General features: G+C 45.1%; 1 protein-coding gene across 1 annotated transcript in view; it reads left to right on the plus strand.

Annotated features, from left to right (window-relative positions):
• Positions 1 to 2,063: 2,063 nt before the first annotated feature.
• LOC126175791 (THUMP domain-containing protein 1 homolog) overlaps positions 2,064 to 12,487 on the plus strand; it is a 35,999-nt gene continuing 25,575 nt past the window's right edge. The window contains exon 1 of the mRNA XM_049922772.1: positions 2,064 to 2,378. Coding sequence (XP_049778729.1) covers positions 2,190 to 2,378 — 189 coding nt within the window. The 5' untranslated portion in view covers positions 2,064 to 2,189. The remainder of the gene's footprint in view (positions 2,379 to 12,487) is intronic.

Consider the following 12,487-nt stretch of genomic DNA (forward strand, 5'->3'; position numbering starts at 1 on the left):
ACTGCACAAAACACATTAAATTTTGGTGAGTCACTCTCATGTTGTACAACTTCATGTGGTTGTTCTGTACCCCAAATTCTCACATTATGATGGTTCTCCTTTCGATTTAAATGGAATGTCGCCTTGTCACTAAACACTAAGTGTGGAAGAAAACTGCCATCCTCCATCTTTCCAACAACGAAAATACCGAACTACACATGTTATTGTTTGTCACCTCCGCAAAGAGCTTGTATTAGCTGAATTTTGTATGGTTTCAAGTGCAAACGTCGACGCAGCACACGCCAGACGGACATCGGGGGCATGTTGAGCTGAACAGCGAACGGATTTCTGAGTTCTTGTGAAACTATGGCGGATGGTTTCGACATCTGTGTCAGACACTCAGAGATGGCCCAGCGATTTCCTTTACACAAACAACCTTGTTTCTTTGAATTTTTCATGCCATCGTCTAATCCTCTGTGCTGTAGGAGGATCAATGCCATACCTAGTACGAAAGTCACGCAGATACAGTTATTACCGACCGACACTGCGCAAAACGTAGAACACAAAACGCTTTCTGTTATCCCAACAGCATTTTTACTAGAACTGAAGTGGACGCACACTGCTGCCACCTCGCGGGAATCATGAAAAACTCGAAAGGTTTTTCTTCCCAGCTGTACATTGATCACGCACATACTCGAATAGCCGGCCGCGGTGGTCTAGCGGTTCTAGGCGCTCAGTCCGGAACCGCGTGACTGCTACGGTCGCAGGTTCGAATCCTGCCTCGGGCATGGATGTGTGTGATGTCCTTAGGTTAGATAGGTTTAAGTAGTTCTAGGTTCTAGGGGACTGATGACCACAGATGTTAAGTCCCAACGTGCTCAGAGCCATACTCGAATAACATAATAGTTATGATTTTTTTTAAATCTTTTTTATACACCCTGTATACCCACGCAGACCCCAAAAAAGTCACCAATCCCAAACATGAATTTTATTCGCTGTTGTGCTTGTCAAATATCCCGTATTTAGCGACTTTTCCCCCATTTTGGCAACACTGGTTTGAGGGTCACTAAAATGTATTTAATGTTCGAAGTTATATTGTTGATTGAATTACTGTCTGTAAATATTGTACATGTGAGGGTCCCTCACTGCTCTAAATATATTGAATTTTGCAATGAATTAAAAATTTTTGCTAGTTATGTGTTTAATGAAAGTGTCTAGTTAAGATGCTTACATTACTATGCTATACGAAAGAAATTTTTAAATGAGATAAACATTTCTGCAAATTATTTTGTCAAAAGAAAAGTGTCCTGGCATACTATAGTCACTTTTACACTAATGCTCAGAAATAAAATACTGTTACATTGATTTGTTAAACAAAATAATCCCTTAAATAAAATAAACAAGGCGTTTCACAGTCATTTCTTGTATTATAGTTTATCTTTCGGACGAGGTGGATAGTGCCATATATCCTCAGGGAGCTAGGCACGTTGAATGTCCGGCTCATCGATATGTAACATCTGAGTGTCCAGGACCAGAGCGCTTGTTATCTAGTGCTGCTTTTTTCAGCTGCTTTTTCTGCTGTTTGCAGAAATTTGCTCGCAGTGTATTAATTTTCTTTTTCACATCTTCTATTTTCGTTTCCGGATATCAGAAGCGATAATGTATAATAGCTGATGATACTAATAATTTTTTTTGCTCCTGCCATGTAGTCCAGTAGCCTTTGATTCTATAGACAGGACTTGCTCTTGTAACATTCAATAAACTGCAACATATATTCTCTGTTCATTTCTCTACACCAAAAATCGATTGAAGACTGATAGAAAATGCAAAATGCAAATGTTCTGTGATGCACGCCAGCGCCCTGGTGCTGCTTCGCGAAACACGAACAACAAATACTGTTAAACGGAAAGAATTTTTCCCCGTCAATACTGCTTTGTCAATATTTTCGGTATTGACAATAGTATTGAACTTGTGAGTGCCCCTTTATTATCAGTAAATATTGAACATGAGGACACTTAAATCTTTGGTGAAATACCTACAAGATCTTTGGTGCGGCATGGAAGTATTGTACCTCTTTGGTATGTGTTGTAATTTTTTGCCCTGTTTAGTACGTGAATATCTCTGCAAAGTTTGTTTACATACGTGTTGAAAGCTGAGTGATTCTTTAACAAGAAACATAAATATAATAGTGAGGGTAGTTTAACACCAGAATGGATTCGTACCAGAAAAGACGCAAACCTGGATATTACTCAAACAAATCGAAGAAACCGAGAAACTTTACGTTGGAACCAGGACTGAAAGGCTTTATTTGCACGTGCAACATTAGGGAGAAAGACTGTATTAGAGAAGCGTATAATATACTTAATGAATACGCCGACCAGTTATATGGAAACGAGAGGGTAATAAGATTGAAATTGTGTTATGTATTTCTGAAAAACAGTCATAATAATGTTAACGAGTTTTCACTAATCAATATGGCCTGCAGGCGTTGATTAAACAGTGTAGCGATATTATTGTTTTCTGTGAAAGGACATACCAGCGTTTGTAAGACTAAATTGCAGGGTATGTTACAAGCAAGATTTCAGGGGGTCCAGTACCACACTTTAACCCCAGGTGGTACACGTCCTGTCACACAACTGATGCATCCATCTAGTTAAACAACAGAACAATGATTACGGTAGTCGACACTGTGCCGCCTTCACAGTGTGTTGAATCCATAAACAGGAGCGCAGAGTGGTGCACACGTTCATTTTTAATTGGTTGCAATGTGTAAACCACACATTTAACACCTCACTTATTTTATGCTGTCATAGAACTTTATTTGCCATGCACGTGGTATAAAGGTACTGTTGAGCCACCATCTCGTTTGCCATCGTATATATTTATCCATCTTCATGCATTTTACCTCTAATTGATGAAATCATTCTACACACATTGTATAGCCACACAGTAAGTCATACATTTTGAACATTTTAAAGGAATATGTTTGTTTTATACTACGCATGTGTAACACTCATTAAATATAAATGCGTCATCCAGAACAAAAGGAGATATAGCATATGTGATATAACACACATGATGAGAAAAACATTTTAACAAATATGAATGAGGTATGTTTCATAGGTTTTAATTGTCAAGTATAAATACATTATGAAATTAAAGCAAAGCAGTATGACACAATAAACATTTTAAGAAAAGCTGAAATAGTATAGTTCTCGGATCATATAGCAATTTGAGCAGATTAGATCATTTTATTACACATTTTAAATCCCTCTGTTGTGTAGAAAGCTGTTTCTTCAAGCCATGTTTTTGTAATGTTTCTGGAGACACACAGTGATACACTGCATATTGTACTTAGTAACATATAAATAATTGTATCCTTATGTACATGTAACTTTCTGGTATTTTAAGCCTAGTAACTGGTGTGTCAGAGTACCTTTGATTTGTGTCCTACTTATGTAGGCTATAGTATTTCACAGTTTCTGGCTGTTACAGTTTTCCTTGATATGCACCAAGCAGTTGAGAATATACAGGGATCCAGTTGTCAGTATTTTGAGCACTTTAAAGTTTTTCGGATATGACTTTTTTTTAAATATATAGTCCTGTAATGCAGAGGAATTGTCCCAATAACAGCACTGCATACATGAGGTGGCTGTAAATGAGGCATCATAAGAGTTCAGTAGTAGCTTTTCGGGTGCACAAGTCATAAGTTTACTTAGCAAATAGGTGACTGACTAACTTTGTGCACATAGTTAGTGTGTTTCGCAAGATGATTTCGGATCAAGATGAAGCGTAACTGAGGACATTGTTACGTAGGCTGAAAAGATTATTTACAGTTTCAGAGTGGTTAATTTGTTTACTCCAAATCATATACTGGACATTTTGAGTTGTTCTGCACTTTTCTTCATGAGGTATCTGAGGCCCTATCAGCTGTAACAGAAGTGGTGTCACGTGCGTGTAATATGGATTTACACGGCATCATATTGGCTGTTGGAGGAGAGCCCGATTCCACCCATCAGCTTGACCCATGATGTTATCAATATGGCACAAATGGCTACTTCCAGCGTATACAAAATTATGAGAATGATGTCACGACACACACATGCCAACAAACACGAACAAAAATAAAAATGACACAATAACATCTCACTCCAAAAATAACATGATACTAATGGAGACAATTACAGAAAATCGGTGCTTTCTGGCAGGGAGAAACTAAATGTACAACAACAAAAAACACTGCAGCATCCCAAAACAAATAATTAAAAAGATTTATTTACAGAATTCCGCTGCAAGTAAAGGAATTTATATTTTCCGTTAGTTTCACAGTTAAGCTGTGTCTGAAAGAACTGAGAATATTGTTAGCAGGTAGATCTCTATGGCTTTGGAGTTGCTTGCAGGCCTCTATTATTTTCGAAAGAATAGGTGTTAGGGAAATTGATGTTAATTACTTGGACATGACTTACCTCATTTTATCTATAATGGAGTGTCCACTGTCATTTTTAAACATGCTGGGAAACAACAACAAAATTAGGCAAACTATATATATATGCTTTTGAGCTGCTTAATTTTGCATTTCATTTCATGGTGTCGCTTAACTTGACATTTATAATTGGACTCAGCTGCAGTAAAAGAGCTTATATCACAGACATTAACAAATAGGTGATGAATTCATCTGGTGTGATATTAGCATTACAGTCATTATTTTTATAATCCTTGCTTCTCCCCAGTTGAGCTCTACAACATTCCAAGCAGCTTTGCGTGTGGTGTGGTACTTGTAAATATAATTACATTTTGTTAACCTAATTTCTAATCTATTTTTAACCTTTCAATTTGATGTAACTAGCTTTGTCTGCATCATAATTTTTATACTTATAATAATAAATTATAACTGATGTTCTGAGCCTGTGTAGATTGGGTGTGAACCACTTACAAATGGATGTAGAGTCATATTTTCAGACTGCTGCCTTATTTATTTTCAGAACTTTTGGGTGAGTACATCAATAAAAACTGTAAATGCATCCTCAATGCCCCCCGTCCCCCCTCCTCTTCTCCCCCTTCCCCCCCCACCCTCTGGGGGAGGGGGGGGGGGCGGTGGCCCACATCTCCTTTGTGAATACTTGCTTGGCCACCATGGGTCCTCTGTCCTTGCAGCGGTACTTTCCTTTAAGTGCTGCTAGTCTATCATTCTGCTATTCTTATTTTGTGTCTACCTTTCCACTGTATGGTTGTCTTCATGCTGATTAAGCTTGGATCTGGTTTGTGTTTCAGGCACTCGCTTTCTTACCTTCCAGCCATCTACAGCTTTTCATTATCAATTATATGGGTCCATTGTTGGGTCTGACTAGCTACTTCTTTCCTAAATTATGCGAGGAAGGTTGCCCAGTGCGGTGCATATTTGAACTTTTGGGATATGGGGAGTGGGGGGGAGGAGGTGTGTCAAGTACTTCTTTGATGGTAGCACCCTGACCATACAGATTTCGCAGTGTTGGTGCCTCAACTGGAAACTCGCCAAAGAGTATGTGCCCATCATGGCTGGGGCATGGGGATTCAAGGCAACCAAGTAGCCATTACTGCGTGTGGGTGGTGTCCATGGGAGATCCCCCATACGGAGTGGGCCGTACCATTGCAGAGGATTCACCTGGCACTGTCAGTATCTTCATAAGCTGTTCCATGGGAGGAGCATAGAGTTCAGTCACAAGGCAAGAAATGACATCCCCACCCCCCCCCCCCCCCCCAATATTTGGTTTGTTCAAGGACAAATGGGTATTCATTTGTGACTATAAAGCCATTGTTCTTCGTTGAACACTTTGAAGACAGGTTTGGGAAAGTGGTAATGATTTCAAAACTGAAAAAGTGGCTCCATTCTGCTTAAAATGTCCTTCCCTACTCAGTCATGGGTGCTGTTCACCTGCAACAAGCTGGGTGACATTCCTATCTCTATAAACCCACCATGAAAGTCTGACTAATATATTATGTTTTAGGTATCATTTGCCACAGACATCTTCCTTTATGTCACATTATCCTCAGTCAACCGGCATCACAGGATGCGGATATGGAGGCGTGTGTGGTCAGCAAACTGTATATTCCCCATCCCATGCGGTGCTACAAACATATGCGATTTGGACATTTGTCTTTGCATTACAATGCCAGTCCTGTCTGTAGGAATTGTGGCTGTCAGCCATACGTGTACACTCTTTGTGCCCCTCCTGTGAGGAGCACTTTTCCACCTATTCATCAGACTGCACCGATTTCAAACAAGGAAAGAAAATCCAGGAATACAAGACCTTGGCCACCTCACACATCAAGAGGCCAATAAAAAATACAATCATATGGTTCTGCTATGATGACATCATCCTCTTTAGTGACTGTGCCACCAGCCTCCATGTCTTCTACATCGGGCCCTCAGGGCCGCTCGACTTTGCCCGCTCCCCTGGTGGTTGGATCCTTCTACTGCTTCTTCCTCACTCCCTTTGTGGGTAATTACTCCCTAGCCTCTGGAAATGTCAGTCCTAAAACATCAGCTGGAGAAGCAATGCCCTTCTCTGGCAGTCTTACCAGGAAGGGATCCCTCAAGACGCTACCTACCCAGGATCTTTTGCCCTGCAACCAAAAGCCAGCCAGTGGCAGAAGGAGCCATATGTTGCAGGTCATAGGACTTCCCATTCCTCCTCTGTCCCCCAGAATTTGGGGCAGACAAACTGATAGTCCCAATGCTGCCAGACCCCAGATGTTCCACCTCTGTATACGAGGCAGCGTTCCCGGTGACTGCTATGGCACCGGACACCCCACCCCCTCCAACACACCCTAATTTGGAGCAGATGTGTATGATTGTGTATCTACACAACCTGTGGTAGCAGGTGGCTCTGAGGCATGACATGCCTCCTTTTCCCTGTCACGCCCCACCAATCCACTAACCAATGGAACTGTAGTGGTTTCTCCACCAGTTGGCTGAGCACTACAACGTCTTTACTGCATGTCCCATTTTTTTTGCACTTCCCTCCAGGAAGCTTGTTTGCCACGAATGCGGACCCCTACCCTCCACGGCTATCAGGGATATTTCAAGAATCCCACTGACTATGGAAAATCGTCAGGTGGCGTTTGCACATACATTCTGGACCCTGTCTGTAGTAAACATGTGCCACTCCATATGACTTTGGTAGCTGTGTCTCTTTGTGTGAAAGCACCTCTGGAATTTACCATTTCTAATGTGTACCTCTTTCCCAACGACGAAATGTCCCAGAATGCATTATCTACAATGTTTTCTCAGCTCCTCCACCCTTCTTAATATATAATGACTCCACTGCCCAGTGGCACTACAACCATTGGCCATGGTAAAACTGTCGAAAACTTTCTTGCAGAATTCAATCTTTGCCTCTCAAATACTGATCATTCCCACACTTCTGTGTGGCATATATGGGTCTTATTCTACCACTGACCTTTGCATTTGCAGCTCAGGTCTTGTCCCATCCATCCATTGGAGAGTCCATGTTGATTTGGGTGGCAATGATCATTTTCTGATTGTTTTGACTTTCTCTTGGCATCTCTTGCCTGTGTGTCCAACCAGAAGGGCTCCCTTCAAAGCTGATTGGGATGCTGCCGTCAGCCTTCACATCCTGCCACATGCAGGTATCAGTGTGATTTTTCCAGATCACAACTGCAGCCATTCAATCGGCAGCTGACTCAGTGCTCTTCCTTAGGAGTGCCCATCAGAAGACAGTACCTTGGTGGACCCCTGAAATTGCCATGTCCATTAGAGATCACAGGCAGGCTCTCCAATGCCATAAGTGAAATCCTTGCCTTTAAATGACTCCATGTCCAATTCCGCGATCTCATAAAACCACAGAAACGAGGATGCTGGGAGAGGCACGTTGCTACCATTGGACTGCGTACTCCTCCTTCGCAGGTTTGGGTGAAGATTCAGTGCCTATATGGACACCAGTACTTCACGGGTGTACCTGGTGTCTCTAAATGGTGATGTCTACACTGATCCAGGGTATGGCTAAGCGTCACCTTCAGCACTGCGTATTCTGGACCTGATACACCATAGTGGGATCCAACTTGTCACAGTGCCTTTCGGACCAGCCCAATGAAAAGCAGAGGCGTGTGTCTGTCTCCTACAGAGCGAGTACTGACAACTGCTGCTTAGCTATGCTGTACACATTTGCTGTCCCTTAGAATCTGGACTACCTTGTCCTTTTTCCTGGTAGGGAGCTGTATATCCCACAATGAAGGCCGAGGTCTGGAGTCCCGATTGCATTCACATACAGAGTATCTCTCTGAATTCCATTTTTCCCCACTGCCGCCTGTTGTCAGTGAGAAATTGCATGCGACCCCCCACCCCCCACCAGCCCTCATTGTATGTATTCCATCCTCAGATCTGCCTCAACCTCTCCATTGGACTGAAAGACTAAGTAGACTGTATGGTTTTTCACTGCCTGTTTATGAATATCCTTGACTGATGACTCTACGGTCAACGGACGAACAAGTTTTGCCTGCACATATGCAAGATGGGAGGGAACTATGCTCCCTGTCAAATGGATACAGCATATTCACTGCAGAATTGATGGGCATCGCTTGAACCCTCAGCCACCTTCATTCTTGCACTGGCAAGTTCTCATTATTTGGCAGTGACTCCTTGAGTAGTTTTCAGGCTGTCAACCAGTGCTACCCTCAACACCCATTGGTTGTGACTGTCCAAGATCTCCTCTATGAGCTCCACCATGCTGTATAGCCGGTCGTCTTTCTGTGGATCCCTAGTCTCATTGGGTATCCCAGGGAATGAACGTGCCAATCGTTTGGCTGAGTTGGCTACCAGGATGCCGAGTTTGGAGACAGGGATTCCAAAACCAGACCTGCAGTCGACTATCCATTTATAATTGTTTGGGAGACTTGGAATCCAGATTGGTGTGCCCAGGTTTCGTGAATAAACTGCAAACCATACAGGAGACCACTGCCAAATTGCAGTCTTCCTACATGCTTATTGCAGGGAGTTGACTGTCCTCTGTCGGATTCGTATTGGCTGTCCCACAGCCACATCATCAGGTGGGAGGATCCATCCCACAGTCAGTGAGGTACCCAACTCATTATGGCTCACATCCTAATGGCACTTTCAGTCCGTCCGATATGACCTCCCCTCTGTTGAAGGCACTCCAGCCCATGGAGGACTCATGATTCTTCTCCCTGATACTCTCCATTATCACCCAATCCCCTTAAACAGTTCCTTCCAAGCTGTCGCCGTCCGTCTTTCCCTTTCCGGATACACGTTCTCTCTTTGTACTGTATACATTCCATCATCCACACCAATGGCACGAGCTGATCTCCTTCATCTTCTTGGTCAGCTTCCACCCCCCCTATTTGCTGGTTGGGGACTTCAATGCCCACCACCCGCTTTGGGGATCTCCACATCCTTGTCCACGTGGCTCTCTATTGCTAGACGTATTCCACCAAGCGGATCTAGTTTGCCTCAACACTGGGGCCCCCACATTTTTGTCTGCCTCCACGACAACTTTATCTCATTTGGACCTTGCGGTCGGTACTGTTCCGCTAGCTCGGCGCTTCGAATGGTTCGCCCTTGATGATACACACTCGAGTGACCACTTTCCATGTGTCCTTAGACTGCAGTCTCCACTGCCATATGTGCGCTCGCGACGCTGGAAATTTGCCCAAGCCGATTGGACACTTTTTTCGTCTCTAGCGACATTCGATGACCGTCGCTTTCCCAGCGTCGACGATGAGGTCACACATATTACCGACGTTATTCTTACAGCTGCGGAACGTTCAATACCACGCACCTCCGAATTGCCCCGGCGCCCCCCAGTTCCTTGGTGGAACGAGGCATGCCGTGACGCACTACGTGAGCGGCGACGTGCTCTTCGCATTTTCCGTCACCATCCTACTTTGGCCAACTGTATTAGCTATAAGCAGCTCCGTGCGCGATGCCGTCGCGTCATCCGCGATAGCAAGAAGGCAAGCTGGAAATTCTTTATTAGCTCATTTAACACCTTCACTCCCTCCTCGGAAGTTTGGAGTCGGCTTCGACGGTTCTCAGGTGCGCCTATTTTCTCCCCGGTCTCTGGGCTCACTGTCGCGCATGATACCTTAGTGGACCCCGTCGCAATTTCTAACTCGTTGGGTCAGCACTTTGCTGAGATTTCGAGCTCTTCAAATTACCCGCCAGCATTTCTCCCGAAGAAACGTGCAGCGGAAGTGCGACATCTTGCTTTCTCCTCTCAAAATCACGAAAGCTACAATACTGTTTTCTCCATGCGGGAACTCCAACATGCCCTCTCTTCTTCTCGCTCCTCCGCCCCAGGACCGGATGGAATCCATGTCCAGATGTTGCTGCATTTATCAACCCATAGTCTGCGTTACCTCCTTCGCCTTTATAATCGAATTTGGACCGACAGTACCTTTCCCAGACGGTGGCGGGAAGCTATTGTCGTTCCCGTTCCGAAACCTGGAAAGGACAAACATCTCCCCTCTAGCTATCGCCCCATTTCTCTCACGAGTAGTGTCTGTAAGGTTTTGGAGCGTATGGTGAATTACCGTTTAGCTTGGTGGCTGGAATCCCGCAGTCTTTTAACACCTGCCCAATGCGGATTCCGAAAGCATCGTTCTGCAGTTGACCATCTTGTTGCTCTCTCCACTTATATCATGAACAATTTTCTCCGGAAACGCCAAACGGTAGCAATATTTTTTGATCTGGAGAGAGCATACGATACGTGTTGGAGGACAGGCATCCTCCGCATACTGTTCTCTTGGGGCTTTCGAGGCCGGCTGCCCCTTTTTCTTCGCGAATTTATGGCAGAGCGCACTTTTAGGGTGCGGGTGAACACTACTCTCTCCCGTACTTTCTCCCAAGAAAACGGGGTACCCCAGGGTTCCGTGCTGAGTGTTGTACTGTTTGCCATCGCCATAAATCCAATTATGGATTGTCTCCCTCCTGATGTCTCGGGCTCCCTCTTTGTGGACGATTTTGCGATCTACTACAGCACTCAACGGACCAGCCTTCTTGAACGACGTCTTCAAGGATGTCTCGATCGCCTCCACTCGTGGAGCATCGAAACTGGCTTCCGTTTCTCACCCAGTAAGACCGTTTGTGTCAATTTTTGGCGACGTAAGGAATTTCTTCCGCCTTCCTTACATCTAGGTCCTGTCAACCTTCCGTTTTCAGACGTCGCTAAATTCTTGGGTCTTATGTTTGACAGAAAACTATGCTGGTCCTCCCACGTTTCCTATCTTTCGGCTCGCTGTCTGCGATCGCTTAACACCCTCCGTGTCCTGAATAGTACCTCCTGGGGAGCGGACCGAGTGGTCCTTCTCCGCCTCTATCGCGCCTTAGTGCGCTCGAAATTGGATTATGGAAGCATAGTCTACTCCTCTGCTCGGCCGTCTATTCGTCGGCGTCTCGATTCTATCCACCACCGTGGATTACGTTTAGTGTCTGGAGCTTTTTACACTAGCCCTGTGGAAAGCCTTTATGCTGAGACTGCTGAACCTCCGCTGTCCAATCGGCGAGCAGTCCTCCTGAGTCGTTATGCTAGCCATCTGTCTTCCATGCCTGCTAATCCAGCCCACGACCTTTTTTTCGACGCCTCCTTTGATGTAGGGTATGCAGGCCGCTCGTCCTCCCTACTACCCCCGGGAGTCCGCTTCCGTCAACTGCTCCATTCTCTTTCCTTCCGCTTTCCTAAAACCTTCTTGACAACTTGGGGTACAGCACCGCCTTGGCTCCGTCCCCGGATCTGCCTGCTCCGTGACCTTTGTTAATTTCCCAAGGATGGTACCCCTACACTTGTTTATCGTCGGGCATTTGCTGCTCTATGTGCAGAAATGACGGACGCCACATTTATTTACACCGACGGCTCGAAAACATCGTTAGGTGTAGGGAGTGCCTATATTGTTGGCGACACCCCAGATCGCTTTCGGCTTCCCGACCAGTGTTTGGTTTATACTGCGGAGCTTTACGCTGTTCTCCAGGTTGTCCGCTACATCCGCCACAATCAGCGGATACAGTACGTTATCTGCTCAGATTCTCTCAGCTCTCTCCTCAGTCTCCAAGCTCTTTACCCTGTGCACCCTCTGGTCCACCGGATTCAGGACTGTCTGCGCTTGCTCCACCTGGGGGGCGTCTCGGTGGCGTTCCTCTGGCTCCCGGGACACGCTGGTATCTGTGGGAATGAGGCGGCCGATATAGCGGCCAAGGCTGCAGTCTCTCTTCCTCAGCCAGCTATTCAGTCGCTTCCCTTCACCGATCTACGGAGCGGTTTATGTCGCCAAGTTGCTCATTTATGGCATGCGCATTGGTCGGCACTTCCCCGTAATAAATTGCGGGAAGTGAAAGCCCTTCCTTGCGCTTGGACCTCTTCCTCCCGAACGCGTCGTCGGGAGGAGGTTATTTTAGCTAGACTCCGGATAGGGCACTGTCGTTTTAGCCATCGACATCTTTTAAGCGGCGATCCTCCCCCACTCTGTCCCCACTGCTCTCAGCTGTGGACGGTAAGAC

Source organism: Schistocerca cancellata, chromosome 3, assembly GCF_023864275.1.
Source record: "Schistocerca cancellata isolate TAMUIC-IGC-003103 chromosome 3, iqSchCanc2.1, whole genome shotgun sequence".
NCBI lineage: Eukaryota > Metazoa > Arthropoda > Insecta > Orthoptera > Acrididae > Schistocerca > Schistocerca cancellata.